Source organism: Arachis stenosperma, chromosome 1 (assembly GCF_014773155.1).
Source record: "Arachis stenosperma cultivar V10309 chromosome 1, arast.V10309.gnm1.PFL2, whole genome shotgun sequence".
NCBI classification, from domain to species: domain Eukaryota; kingdom Viridiplantae; phylum Streptophyta; class Magnoliopsida; order Fabales; family Fabaceae; genus Arachis; species Arachis stenosperma.
In genome coordinates this window covers 5,378,265-5,393,852 of record NC_080377.1, presented here as the reverse complement: position 1 = coordinate 5,393,852, position 15,588 = coordinate 5,378,265, and the positions used below count along the sequence as shown (strand labels likewise).

At 27.9% G+C, this 15,588-nt stretch overlaps 2 protein-coding genes across 3 annotated transcripts; one reads left to right on the top strand and one right to left on the bottom strand.

Moving 5' to 3' along the window:
* The first annotated feature begins 285 nt into the window (after positions 1 to 285).
* Positions 286 to 2,957, top strand: LOC130982897 (uncharacterized). 2 transcript variants are annotated; one of them, XM_057907070.1, is made up of 3 exons: positions 286 to 569; positions 2,384 to 2,488; positions 2,817 to 2,947. In XM_057907070.1, the coding sequence occupies exons 1-3, from the start codon at positions 302 to 304 to the stop codon at positions 2,852 to 2,854; spliced, it is 411 nt and encodes a 136-aa protein (XP_057763053.1). In that variant the 5' UTR covers positions 286 to 301; the 3' UTR covers positions 2,855 to 2,947. The 2 variants fall into 2 exon arrangements, 1 of the variants encoding a protein (XP_057763053.1); XR_009087220.1 differs by lacking the exon at positions 2,384 to 2,488 and having other exon boundaries at positions 450 to 569; positions 2,817 to 2,957.
* A 2,795-nt stretch (positions 2,958 to 5,752) lies between these two features.
* On the bottom strand, positions 5,753 to 6,403 carry LOC130974083 (uncharacterized). The gene has a single exon (XM_057898839.1). It carries the CDS (start codon positions 6,401 to 6,403, stop codon positions 5,753 to 5,755), a length of 651 nt encoding a protein of 216 aa, XP_057754822.1.
* Between the last annotated feature and the right edge of the window lie 9,185 nt (positions 6,404 to 15,588).

The window sequence follows — 15,588 nt, the reverse complement described above, 5'->3', positions numbered from 1 at the left end:
TTTATAAAATAAACCTAGTTAGAAGAGAAAATAATGCGTTTATTTTAGCAGAAAAATAGATTCATGAGAAATCGACACTTCACTTTTATTAGTTAGGAGAAAATCGGTTTTAGTATATTATTAAGTAGATAGATAGATAAGTAGATTAAAACAATGAAATTCTTGCTGAGTAATGTCCAAGCCAACATAAAATACGCGTTTATGACACACATTAAAAATCCCTTTCTCTCCATAAATACACTCATCATTTTAAGTATCACTACCAAACACACATAAATACCAATATAACATAAACAAGAAGATGAGAGAATCGAATATGGTTGGTTCTGATGAATCCAAATCCAAATATTCCATAGTTTGTTGGTTGATGTTGATGGGAATGGTTATTGCAACAACATTTACAGCAGCAGAGGATTGTGAAATCGATCTTCGTGGGCTTCAAATAGAGTGCTTGATTTACATGCATATAGGAGAGCCTTCAACAATTATCAACCCTAATAAACGCTGCTGTGACGTCATTCAACAAGCCAACTTACCATGCTGCTGCGCTAATCTCAATCGTAAAATATGTCTGTAATCATTCTCTTCTTTTTAGTTTACTTTCTTTAATTACTCATCTTTTCTTCTCTTTTTTCTTTTTATTGAATTAACCAACTTCAGAAGTCCATGAAAAAATTTAAAATTTTTTATAGACTTTTAAAGGTGGTTAATTCAATATTAAATTTTAGAGAAAAAGATAAATAGGTCCTTAATCTTTTGATTCGCAAATATTTAAGTTCTCGAAGATTTAAAAATACATTTAAGTCCTTGGCCTTTTCAAAACTTGGACATATCGATTCTTCATGTTCACTTGGGTCTATCGGATTTATCGAAAAAATCAAACGTGACTCCTGTTGTACTGACCTGGTTGATACGGATGCATACGTGAGAGAAATTTTAAAATTGGACAAATTAAACTCAGGGATCGATATGTCCAGATTTTGAAGAGGTCAATGACTTAAATGTATTTTTAAATCTTCAGAAACTTAAATGTCTGCAGATAAAAAAGTTAGAGATCGATTTGTCCTTTTCTCATTTTAGATTTAAATTTTTTTATGAGGTTATAAAAGTGGTTGTTTCAATACTTTTATTTTTTTATTTAATTGCATATTTCTTCTTAGTTTTTGTGGTGTGCCACTGCAATTTAGTTGTGGCATCTTTTTCGTTAGATTATATAAGCTCTTCATCCACATTGAAAAAAAAAAGAATCATTTATATATAGGGTTTCACTATACATAGAGATAATCATCTAGTAAAATATTTGTGCTTATTATATATATAGCTTTTAAAATAGTAAATAATTAAGTCGACTAATTTAATTTTGTTGATTTGAAAATATATGAGTGACTTACTGACTTTTGTTCATGGTAATTAAATTAAAGGAGCACATAATTATCTGTTTTAATTTCTTTGTTTTCTGAGTGTTGATAACCCGCTAACAAAAATTGTCTTTCACCTAACTGACAATAACTTATCTCTTAAAAAGAAATCTCAAAAACTCAAGTGAAAATGTATATAATGATGACTCTGTGATTTTTTCACAAAAAAAAAAGAAAATTGTGATTAAAATAAATTACTCATCAAATTTAACTAATTAATAAGTTACTTTTTTGAATATTTTATACGGAAAGGGTCAAGATTATTATTGTTGCAAAATCAACGGTTGATGATAGCTTACTAATTCCAAAGGTTTTTCTTTACATAATAATTGATATTATTTCGTAAATAATTAATAGATAAAAACTCACGTGCAGTTATATTTATGTGAAGTTGATTGCTGACAACTGTTAGATAGTAATTTAATCAAACATATCAAATTATTTATCGATTCTTAACTATTAATTTCACGTGACGACACCTGAATATGAGTCTTCATCTAATTAATAATTGATAATTGGAAAAGTATGAGGAGCCAATGAAATATTTATACAATGTATACAATGGAAGTTTATGGAGTATTAGAGATATAATTATTAGTGTTACATTTTTCCATCAGTTGAAGCTTTTGAGATGAGTGGTATTATGACATGGTATTAAAACACTAGATCCGAAATGTTAAGAGTTCGATCCTTGGTAAACCCAAAAATTAAACTAATTTTTCGAGAAGATGTTTATTATCCCTTGTACTATAGGGGATGTTCATTTCATAACTTAATAGCCATTGTACACATTGTACAAATAGTCCATTGTGTCTCTAGCGGATCCTTGATAATTATTCTATGTGTGTGGAGATGCTTTAATATGTTTATTTTCTGTGTATTAAAAGAATCACATTATTTTCGTTATAGTTTTAATTTGTTAGCATTATATATATATATATATATATATATATATATATATATAGCTTACCCGCCTGGGTCTACAATAGAAGATTTGCTTGATTGGAGGAAAGTGTTGCACGTCTTGAACTTTTGTGGCAAACCTCTTGCTGTTGGTACCAAGTGTGGAAGTGAGTTAACGTTACTCATAATTTTTTAATAAAATTTATTTTATATATATACTAAAAATTAATTATTAAATTAGTCATTATGTATATATTAAAAATAATATATATTTATACATATTGATCACAAATTCTTTTAACTACTAAATAATCAATCATCAAAAAATCTTTTATGAGATGTTAATATGTATTTTTATATGTGGTGATTAATTAACAATTGATTTTAGTATATACATAATATAATTATTTTATATATAATAATTAATAACTCAACCTTATATTATTTTCATTTTATATATTAAGTGATTTCTAAAATATTACAACTTTTTTCCAGGTTTCACTGTTCCACCAGGTCCACCACCAAAAAAGTAATGGTTGAAGATGGCGTGGCTAGCTATAAAGTGTATGTTCCTTCATTCTAGGAAGAGATACATAAAGAGTTTCAAGGTTATGTATTGTGTTTGATAATAATAAGGTGTTTATTAGTTCTGAAATATATTCCGTTATTTGAAGATTTAGAAATAAATAAAAAGCAATGCTACAAGTGAGTATAATTTATTGTTTTTTATTAATAGTTAACCAACAATATTTAAAAGTGTTAGTTAAAAGTATAAGGTTGAATTGTTAAACTAAAAATATTGGATTGTTAGCCAAAAATATTGTCCAATATAAATTAATTGAAATATTTAGTAATTAAAAAAAATTAATCAAAAATACTCTTATTTAATATTTATTAATTATTATAACAATTAAATATGAATGCTCAGTCTTCAAAGTTTTCTTAATAAAAAATACTAATAATGAATTTCAGTAGAGTTAAGTCAAGTTAATTTGTCTTAACAGTAATGGCATATGCACATCATCAATCCCAACATTTGCAAGCTTGAAGGCAGCATTCTACTGTATTTGTTGAATGTAATAATTGGTAAAGAATGTAAAGTTAATTATATATATATATATATATATATATATATATATATATATATATATTATCGATAGAAAAAGTACATAGTACCAACATATTATCAGTCAACTTATTATTAATAATAATTAATTATTATATTTTAAACATATATATAAAGAGACACATCTAAAAAATATATCTATAAAGATATTTCTATTAAATACAGTTATAAAAAAGTATTTTTATTAGACACATTCACGAAAACACTTTTATTAAACACAATTACAAATAAGAATTGGCAGAAATTGACAGAAATACTGTTAGTAACATAGCAGGACCATTATCGATATTGTAATTAGAGATTAGCTTGGATAGACACCTCAATCTTGAAGAGCCTGATGACATAGATGTGCTCTGTGGAGCAGATTGTATGGATGCATGCATTCGGAAATAAATTCTCTTAATTATTTTTTTAATTAAAAAAATAAAGTGTAATTTTTAATTTATTTTAATATTTTTTATTTTTTTATCTCATTTATAAAATTAATTATAAAAAATTATATTTTATCTTCTCAAATAAAAAAAATTGAAAAAATCCAATCCTTCTTCATTTTCAATATTATAAAAAAAGGAAGCTTGATTATCTTATTCTTAAAGGGACTTGATATATAAGATTCAACAGACTATAAATTACAATTAGAAGATTAGTATTAACTTGATTCAAAGAACAACTAAGTATGTAGCTAATCATGCATATGGCTAGAACGGCAAATTCTTACATGACCCAAGCCAATTAATTTGGCTTTGTCTTTTTTTTTTTCTTTTAATTCTAGTTATAAAAAAAAATAAAAAAAACCTTAAATAGCCTGAAAATAATATAATATATAATAGAAACAAACTCAGCCTAATTCCTCAATTGTAGCACACTTAATTAATAAGCAACAAGCTGGTGTAAATGTAATAAGCATTAAATAGGTTTATTGTTAAACAAGTGTAAACAATCCAAATATTTTTTATGTTAACAATTTTTTTTACAAGTGTTCATTTGTCAATATTATTATTAATGATAAAATTGTGAAAGAATAAAAAAAGAAGAGATAAAGAATATTATACTTTGTATTTCTTAATTGATTGAATTGAATTGAATTGAAGTGTAAACTATGAAGGTAAAACTAAGTATATATAGAGTATTGGTTTATGAAAGATAAAAGTAAATAAAGATAAGATAAAGATAAAGATAAGATAAGATAAAGACTAAAATTGTAATTAAATTTATGTATTCTTTTGGGCTGAATTTGTGGGTCACGAGACTTCTTTGTTGTCATGGGATAAGGTGGAAGAGTAGTTTAATACGCATCCGCAAGCGGTGGATGGAAGATGTCAATAATCTACAGCTTGGATAAATTCCGATGAAATTGTTGAGCGTCTGACGTGGTGGCGGAGCTTGAGTTGCCGACGGCAAAAATATAAAAGGATATACTGTGTTTGAGCAGTGATCTTCAAAAAATTGTGTGCGGCGGAGCTTGAGCTGCCGGCGACAAAAATATAAAAGGAGATGCCGTACTTGAGCATCGATATTAAAAAAAAGAAAAAATAAGCGCGTAGAGCCAATAAGATTGATATTTAAAGGGCGCGTATGGCGCAATAAGAGTGGTCTTCAGAGGGCGCATAGAGCGCAATAAAAGAGGGCGCGTAGAGCGTGATAAAAGTGCAGATGGAACTGCTAAAATAGAGTGCAGATTGAACTGTTGAAATAGAATGCAGACATGACTGCTGAAACAGAATGCAAACGGAACTGCCGGAAGAAGGCGCAGATGGAACTATTGGAAGAAGGCGCAGACAGGCCATAGTGACTATTTCATGAATGATTGTTGTTTCTTGTTATAACAGGGTAACCGAGATTAATGTTGAATTTTTACTTTAATGGATGTAATAGAGATTGGTTGGATTCTGAGATAAATTGGAAGATTGATTATTGTGGGAGAAGGTTGAAAAAGAAGTAGGGTGATTTTTCACCGGAAAGATGATAGCTTATATATTCTCTTCAAGGAGGATACCAAAGCTTTGATATCATGATAATAAATTAAATAAAAACAAAAGTGGTTTTTTAAAAATAAAAAACATGATTAATTAAAAATTAAAATAATAAAATATTAGATTTAAAGATTGAATGAAGGACAATATTTAAAGGATGGGTAGCATTTTTCTTGAGGGTGGTATCGAGGGTGGTGAGATAACACTCGCAGGTGGAATCCCAACTATTTCCATAGTTGTAACAGAACAAATGTCCGCACCTGCAACGAATTTTATCACACGTGAAACGTTTTTTTCTCAACAAAGAACCTGCAGTTTGGGCACCTCATCCACTAGTTCCTGGTCGCTACCTCCATCACTACTCTATATTTATTATCTGTCCTCCCAAATTCTTCGCACGTGCTCCCATGATGCCAAACTGTCTCGCACGAGACGCAGATCTGCCTATTACAGCTAGGGCATTCTGATTCCGTCGGTGAATCATCGTCGACGATCATAAGGGCAGAGTAGTCCTTGAAGGGACAATATATGAATCTCTCGCTCTCGTTCTCAACAACAGCAGCTTCACACAATAACTTATCCCACCGATCGAAAATCATCTTTGGCAGAACCTCGCGGCAACCGTCGAGTTCCAAGAAACTACCACAGTGGGGTAACGGAAACTGGATATTAATCACGTTGTCGTCAAGCTTAGAACCAACGTAATTCACCATGCAATCCGTACAATATGAGTGGCTGCAACCGGTTATAGAGAAATTTTCCGCTTCGATTTTAGTGTCAATGCAGATTTCGCACACGAACGAGAAAATTGAGGGTGATTCGCCTCTCCCCTCCTCTTTGTTGATCTTCCTTTGTTCTATGGCGACGTCGCTGTTCCCGTGATTCTCTACGTCGTTAGAATTCATGTGTGACGGTGGTGATAGTGATGGTGACAGCCAAAGAGAGTAGTAGTGTCTCAAGAAAATCTCTTTGATCGTCCTCATGTTTTGCAAAAATTTCTAGGGTTTGAAGACGAGGGAGAAGGAGAACCTGATTCTGATACCATGATAAAATTGTGAAAGAATAAAAAAAGAAAAGAATGCGAATTTTTATTGATTGTTGATTGATTGTTTATGTATCCTTTTTAAAGAAGATACCAAAACTCTGATATCATGATAAAATTGTGAAAGAATAAGAAAAGAAGAGATGAAGAATATTATACTTTGTATTTTTTGATTGATCGAATTGAATTGAATTAAAGTGTAAACTATGAAGGTAAAATTAAGTATATATAGAGTATTGACCTATGAAAGATAAAAGCAAATAAAGATAAGATAAGATAAAGACTAAAATTGTATGAATTTATGTATTCTGTTGGGCTAAATTTGTGAATCATGAGACTTCTTTATTGTTATCATGGATTAAGGTGGAAGAGTAATTTAATAATTAACTTATATTTTTAGACAAAAATAGTCAGATATATATATAGAATCGGGGCTAACGCCCAAGAAAAAAAACCTAATTTGGTAGACATTTTCCCGGAAATTAGGAATAACCAAAATAAAGTTAGTAGTTGATAAAATTTCAAGTGGGCTAGTTTTTCTGTTTTTGGTCTCGTCTAAGTGGGCTGGCTAAACCACCACTATTTTTTAAAGGCCACTTAAAGCCAACCAAAATTAATAGAAAAAAAAATACCAAAACCAGAAAGCTAGCAAATAATAGTAGAGGCCACATACCCAAAAAAATAAAAAATAAATATAATAGATCAGTGACCAAAAACTATCATTAGATTAGATCATTGGTTCTGCAGTTGAATCGGTGGGTTATTAGTAGAATGGTTTAAATTAAATTAATGGATTAAATTTATAAAAAATCTAAATTTAACTTATTTTATGTAATATATTTATTAAAAGACACTACATAAAATAAAGTACAAGCTAGTTTAGGATGCGTTTAAAAGTGAGACTAAAACTGAGAGATAAATATTATGAGATAGAGATTGAGAGATAAAAACTAAATTAAGTCTTTATATTATATTTGGTGTAAAATGTGAATTGAGTTATGTCTCAATATCATATTTATTAGTTTAAAATAAATATCGAGATTAAAAGATGTACGATAAGTCGGGTACCGAACGGTTTGGGTTGGTACTTCGGTTGATGAGAGGGGGAATCGCCTGGTTCCGGGTTGCTAGGTTGGAGGAGGTGTAGCCGACGTCCCGAGCTCTTCGTGTGGAGAGGGAGGGTGTCACCTGTAAAGACACTCCGACGCTCTAGTCAGTCAAGTGTACAAGCGAAAAGTGAGAGAATGGTATGTGACGTACCTTGGGAGAGGGGTAGGACTCTCCCCATATATACCGTGTCAGAAGTGGGTCCCGCAAGTATAGACCCACCTTCCTCAAAACTTCCTCATACAGCTGTAGTGGAGAGCTGTCAAGGACGCGTGTCCGAGTCGGTGGTTGAGCTGCTTTCACCTGACCACTCGGGTCAGGTGGTCTATGGGTCAGGTCGGCCCACAGACTGTTTGGGCCAGGGCGTAACAAAAGATAAATTTAAAATTTAAAAAATTAAAGAAAAATATTTTTAAAAAAATTATTAAAATTTTAGTTTTATTTATAAAACTTTCAGTCCCTTGTATTTTCACTTTTTAAATTTTCCTTATATTTTATTTTCACTTTTTAAAAGTATTAAAATAACTAAAAATTTATATTCTAAAACTAAAATTTTAATCTTTGATCATCAAACACAATAATATTCGATCTCAGTCTAAATCCTAAAAAACAAGGGCAGCCTTAATAATTGCTAGCTAACCAAGGTTTTCTAGCTTAGTGAGATAACTAGCAATCAATCATTAGGTTAGTTTGCAACCTATCCAGTAAGTACATTTTATTAAATATATTACATAAGATAGGATAAATTAAATTATAATTTTATACAGAACTTTTTTTAAATATGTATTATATAAATAAAATTAAATTATATTTTTATATATTTAAATAACATGCATCAATTCTTCATGCACTCTAAATTGTAATTATGCTTTTTTATAATTTTATATATTTATTCAATTTCACCAAGTCAACTAATTGAGTGACTCGATATTTTAATCACATCAATTACTAGTTGATTCTAATAACTATGGCGGTCGAGAATGTAGCTTAGTTATTTATCACTTGGTTCTTTAACTAGGACTAGGAGATCGATAGTTTGAATTTTAATTTGGACATAAAACATATCTCGTGGCCAAAATATTTTGATATTTTGTGAATATTCTTAGAATATATACTAATTTTTTTATAATTTTTTTGTTGGTTGTAAACATACTTATTAGTTGGTTACTTTTCTTAAATGGACTATATTTATATGTTGATTACGTACAAAATTGTTATGAATTTTGCTAGGGAATCAATAGAGTATTTATACAATAGAGCAATGCTATGAGCCAGTACTTTTTGTGATTGATAGCCATCAAATAGCCATCAATGATGATTTAATGGTGTGAGATTGGTGTGAGATTTCATCTAATGGCTCACCTTTCTCTGCTGGTTACATGCTGGCCAAAATTCAATAAAATTGCTGGTCCCCTAGATTTTTCCTATATGATGTGTACAATGAGCTATTTATTTGGTCTAATATGAGTTAAAAAATGAACATTTAGAGTAAAATACTACTAATTTCTCAAACACAATACACTCATACTATCCAGAATAACCATTCGAATATCAGGGATAATAAACATCTGATATCCTACGAAATCGAACATCCCTATACTTCAATTATACACATTGTATAGATACTTCATTGGCTCTCTATACTTTCTCAATTGTTATAGATGAATTTGGACCAAATACTTGGTACAAAATTATACGTTCAATTATTAACTTTCTTATTTTCCTTTTCCTCTTTTCTGAAAGAGGAATTGCTTCAACCTTCTCCAAACTTTTAAAAGTATTAATTTGTCTATGCCAATGTATAATGATCTTTTTCATCAGTTTTTTGGCCTCTTATTAGTTATTTCCCCTTCAATAAGACCCTATAGTGTATCCTCTACTCAAACAATAGATTCAAACCAAAACCAATTATAATCATGACAAAGTGTAATATAAGGAATTAAGGATACAAGAAAAATTAAAAAAAAATCATTAATTTACAATTAGCTAGAAAAGTTCATGCACCTTAATCGGATATATATGAAATTTTTATTTAAATCTTATTAGCTTAATTATTATGGTAATGACCTAGCTGCTAGTGTGGGAATCTTGATGGAGTAGGTGAGTATATATATATATGATGTGTCTAAAACCTAAAGTATATACTCCACTAAAGCATTCTTTTTTCTAAATAAGTAGGGAATGGGGAATCTACTGAGTACTACTATGTATGACCAACTTGCTTTGCTTTAGAAATACATATAACACACCTTGTTTAATATTGAAAGCGGCTATACTATGGTCTATGGCACTTATTTCTACAAAATTTGATATCTTTAATTTTTCATTCTTCATATGAGTTCGTGCATTATATGCTCTTTTACTCAATCATAAAAGCACAAAAGATCATAATTATGGATGGTATATCTACATATATATATATATATATATATATATATATGATGCGTCTTAAGGACTAAGATGATTGGATTTGTTTCTTAATAAATAAATAAATCACCTTGTTCTTTTATTCTATTGTTTTAGAATCGACTTGGATTGATCGAATGTATAGCTCACTTATTTATTTAAATAAGTGTTAGAGTTTTGATATTAGCTAATCAGTAACAGATCTTTAAATAAAATTCATATTTGCAACGAATTAATTTTTTACCTGTCAAATTAAAAAATATCGTGGACAATCCAAAAAAAATTACTAGATCATTAGGTAATATAATTACTTACTACTGAATAGTGACTACTATATATAGTTTATATCAAAAAATTAAGACAGACTTAATTGTTAATCTTCATAAATCAATATTTGATATTTTCAAGCTAAAAATTTGATGATTTTTTTTTAATGTTTCTGTAAAAAAAATGAAAAGCAAATTAAAGTCGATTTTGGTCCCAAAAGTTTAAAAATCTCTGGTTTTATTAATTTACCTCTATTATTATATTATATGCAATTTCTTGCCATCATGTTAACATTTAACAAAGACAAATTATTTATTCCAAGAATCAAAACTAAAGATTTAAAAATTTGACAAAAATAATCTGTAGGAAATAAAATGAAAAATCACAAAATTTTACAAAGAGAAAAAAAAAAAACTTATTTAACCCTAAAACATGTACTAAGTTATTATAGATTATTAAAATTTAATGTTATGGGCATGGTTTTATTCAAGCAATAATTTTGTGAGATTCTTCTATGATTTGAGGGTAGAAGAGTAGCAGTTAATAATAAAGTTAAGCTCTAAATTTAATGCTACTTCAGTCTAAAGTTCTTATGCATGTAAACTACTTTGCTTTTGTAAAAACATTTGTATCTGAAGAAAAAGGTTTCTATAAAAGTTGGCACAATCTTTTGAGTGATTCTTTAGCCTAGCTAGGTCTAAAATAAAATGATACATATACACCCCATGGATTCTTCATGTCTTCTTCTTTTACTTTTTGTTTATTATCTTTTCCTTTAAATGCAAATTAAAAGTATATATAGATCCTATCTTTAGTGGTAATCTTGTATGAGGTGAATGAATAACCCTAAGAATATACATGCAAATTCCTAATCTCCATCCACGTGCACACATGATTTGGTATCATAACATTCGTTATTACATGGATCTTTTGATATGCTTACTACAATTCATTTCATGAATTTAGAGAATATAAAATAAGAAGACACCACATCTAACTCAAAAATTTTAAAATAATAAATTAATGGGTTTCTTATTTTATAAACTCCTCACTCTTTCTTATTTTCTTTTATATGGGACTAACTTTATATACTTATTACACTTACAACATTAACAAAAATTTATTGACAAATAAATCATCAGTAAACGTCGATAATATCCGACACTAAAATCTTTACGGCCACGACAACAATGACTCAAAATTAAAAATTAGTACGCAATTAAAAATCTATGTAAAATAAATAGTTTGAAACAACGAGATTCTTTCCAAAGTAATCAAACATTTGCAACAGATATAATCAAATGTTTTAATGTATTCAAACTCATACAAAATAATGCAATCAAATATCATAACAAGACACAAAAAATCTCCAACATATTCAATTTTCTTATAATTAAGTAAATAAAAATCGATCATCACATGAATTGTGAAGAAAAAGAAATAACAGTTACCACCCTCTAAATACTAAATTTTAAATTATGAACTCTAAATTGTTGGTATTATAGCCGGTATCACCTCTCTCTTTGAGAATCAACAATTATTAATATCAGATGCATAAGTAAAAAGATCAATTTTCTTGGACATATAAATTAATTAAAAATTAATTCACATTCGACATCCTGAAATCTTTTGATCGATCTAGTTATAGTATTTGGATCTTAATCTCTGATTAAGTCTTTAAAGAAATGAAAAGAACTTTATCTGGTGAACAAACTAATACTTTAGTTTCTGCTACAATAAGTTGAATACTATACTTTAATTAGTAGAAAACTTTCTACTACTATGTATATAGGAAGATTTTCAAATGTACCGTCGTACCGGTGTATTAGTGATTTTTAACCGTTGATCTTAATTATATATATTATATATATTTTTTATAATTAAGATCAATGGTTAAAAATTACTGAAACATCAGTATGACGGTACACTTGAAAATTTTCCTGTATATATATGTATCTTTTGGCTAACATCAAATTGATTGTCCCAAAGACTGCAAAATGAAAATCTAATACTTGAAGTGTTGAATTGAACCATATATGCAAAAAGGGTGTATCTATATGTGTACTTTGCCAAGCCACTTCAGTACACTGTCCTGTTTCTCACACTTTATGGATTCTGACCCTCTTTGCTCTCAAAGTCTGTGACTAACTAAACATATGCATTGAGGCTAATTTTTTTAGTAACCAAGATTTAGTATGTGTTATGTCTAGTTATGGAGTTATGGTATATTTTTTATGGATATGAAAAGAGATTTTTTTTTTTTAAATTAGAATTTGTAAATCAGAGATTCAGTTTTATCTAAGATACAAAATTTAGAGTCTAATTTGTGGTATTGTGAAGATAATGAACAAATCGAAAATTCAGTTTTGTTTGAAATACAACATTTAAGATTTGATTTGCATTTTTAAATTTTTTTTAATGCTAAAATACAAATCTGAGAATTAGATTTGTATGTTTAAAAAAATAAAATAAAAAATTTAAATCTAATGCTCAAATTTGTATATTTAAAAAATTATAAATTATAAATTTGATTTTTAAATTTATGTTCTTCACATAAAAAAATATAAAGTTTTTATATTGTTTGAAAACACTTTTAAAAGCCTAACACCAAAATTAAAAAGTGATACATTGAAACTTAGATGATTATTCAAAAATTGCAATAAATAATAAAAAAATTATCTTATTTTTTATTTTTTTTATAATCTAATATACTTAAATATAAAGGTAATAAATTCGGTCACTGTAATTAGACTTTATTATAAATTTCTTGGCATATTTTTTATAGGGCTTTATTATCTCTTTTTTCTTTGAGCTTAGGTTATGCATGATGAAATCGAAAAATTTGATAAAGTAATTGTTCTGATCCAGTTTAATAAGGTCCGGAGGTTTATTTTGCAAACTGCCAATCCAACGGGACTTCGACCGTGCGAGTCAAAAATGATTCATGTGTCACACTACTTTCTGAAAATGATCTGAACAGTTAGCGAAAGTTTCCAGGCAAATGAGTCTAAATAAAAAGGCTCATTCGAGTATAAGGTATAAAAAAGGAGAGATTTATCCCTCTTTAAAGTATGTCATTTTTTACCCTAATTAACCGCTTCGTAGTATAGACACTTATTTTAACATTAGAGTGTCTTTACATGTAGTCCCACCTATCGATCCACCGCTGCTCGTAGTAGCACTCTTCCTCGCGAAGCTCGCGTCCAACTCCAGATACCTCAACTCCCAAATTGCTCACGACAAACCGCCCAACTGACCTCAAACCCGATAAACAATCGAACAGTAATAATATAAAAAATAAATCGCTTTTAAATTAAAATAGTAAAACATATCTTTTATAAAAATTATAAAATCAATAATAATTTTCTCGTCTTCATTTTATTATTTTATCAATTTTCTTACTTTAAAATATCTAAATTTATTACGAAATAGTTCATCATATCTATATAGATCTATTATGCATCTTTAAATCTAGCATCGGATGGAATTAACGTTTTAAGTAGCAAGTTTAAGTTATAACAATAAATTTTGCAAGGAACCTTTCTAGTAAAAAGGATGTTAATAAATATGACGAGGAAATTGAGTTAATTTGATACATGGTTATATAGATTATTTAATTAACATAATGTATATAATTAGCAACAAAGATCAATTAAAATTTAAAAGTTGATTTGGTAAATCTTTCAGTTTTTAGACTTTTGAAATATAAGTTTTTAAAAGATATACCACATATTTAGTAAATCAAACAAGAAATATTTTTAATGAATCCAAATAATAATAATAATAATAATAATAATAATAATAATAATAATAATAATAATAATAATAATTGTATTTGGTATGTAAGACAACTTTTAAAATTTAAAATGGTTATAGACTATGTTTGTTTATAAATACAAGATACTAAGACATTGACGTAAAAATATAAAATTGTGTTTGTTAAATGAAATATAGACAGAAATATTTTTGAGACATTGAATCAGTGTATTTTATATTTTTTTTGTTAAAAAAGACACAAAAACACTGAACAGAGACACAATTTATTTATTGTCACTATCAATTATTCATAATTATATTTTTTTTACCATTTTATTATTTTAAAATTTTATGTGAAAAAAATAAATTAAAATTTTAATTATTTATTGTATCTTATATTCAATTTATCACTAAATAAAAAATATAATTTTTGTATTTTTATTTTTTATCTATCCTGTCCTTAAATCCAAACACAATCATATATACATAAATATAAAAAAAATTAAATATTTATTATATCAGATTATGTTAGACTTTTAATTTTGATAAATATAAATAAATTTTATGCTTTCAAAATCATCCTCTAATTTAGCTTTTAAAAATACATACATAATTACATGATTTTTTTTATTTAAAGCCTAATTTTAATAGGTTCAACAAGCGTTACACTTTAGGAAGATAACAAGGGTCTGAATCTCACAGAACTTGGACAATTATACCTTATTATTGGATTAACATAAAATAGATTTTAATCTTTAATTTTTAGATATAAATTAATTTTTAAAAAAATATATTATGAAATTGGTTTGATGTTTGTTTTGGAGTTATTCGAAATTGAGTTGTTTTTGGACTCAGAAATAAGGTCTAGACACCTTTTGTCTTACTTGTGTTGAAATTGAAGTGCTGCCGTCCGAATTCTTTATGAGGAGGTGGAAGATGGTACCTGCAAAAAATTTCGATACTTAACAATAAAATTAATAATTTTGTTAAGTAAACAATTAGATATTTAAATAGAACTCTCTGTGTATGAAAAGCACATAATTTTCTTTTAAAAATGTGGGTGTCATCAGCATTATTGTTAATTATGATTTGTGACCTATCATTAACTGTTGCAAAAGAAATGACTAAAATTATCAAACCCTTCTTAATTAGTACCTTTGAAAAAAAAAAAATAATAAAATAGACTAGTGGAAGATAAGGAAGCAATGGAGGAAAATAAATAAATAAATAAAGCATAGAGTCAATAAGTCAGCATATATAGTGATACCTATATATTCTGGATTTAATGGGATTTGACTCCTGTAATTTCAACATACATTAGAAAAACCTTTTCACAAACCCTTTAATTTGTTTATAAGTGTGCAAAAGAAATGGATTAACAAAATGCTAATAACAATCACTGATATATATTATTATTAATAATAATAAGTATGCATCGTTAGAATATAATATGGCGCATAGGATTCTACTTTTATTCGATTCCGTCTTCTATGCCGTCAACAGCTCAATCTGCATAAAAATCAATTTTAGTTTGCTTTTTTTTTTTAATTCAAATATATATGAATTTTTGTAATCAGCTTTGTATTTGAT

Bases quoted from the DNA above. Each gene is read 5' to 3' on its own strand.
- LOC130982897 (XM_057907070.1), top strand. From the start codon at position 302: ATGAGAGAATCGAATATGGTTGGTTCTGATGAATCCAAATCCAAATAT. The intron at 570-2,383 runs GTCTGTAATCAT...ATATATATATAG, and splicing joins TAATCTCAATCGTAAAATAT to CTTACCCGCCTGGGTCTACA. The intron at 2,489-2,816 runs GTGAGTTAACGT...ACTTTTTTCCAG, and splicing joins TGTTGGTACCAAGTGTGGAA to GTTTCACTGTTCCACCAGGT.
- LOC130974083 (XM_057898839.1), bottom strand. From the start codon at position 6,403: ATGAGGACGATCAAAGAGATTTTCTTGAGACACTACTACTCTCTTTGG.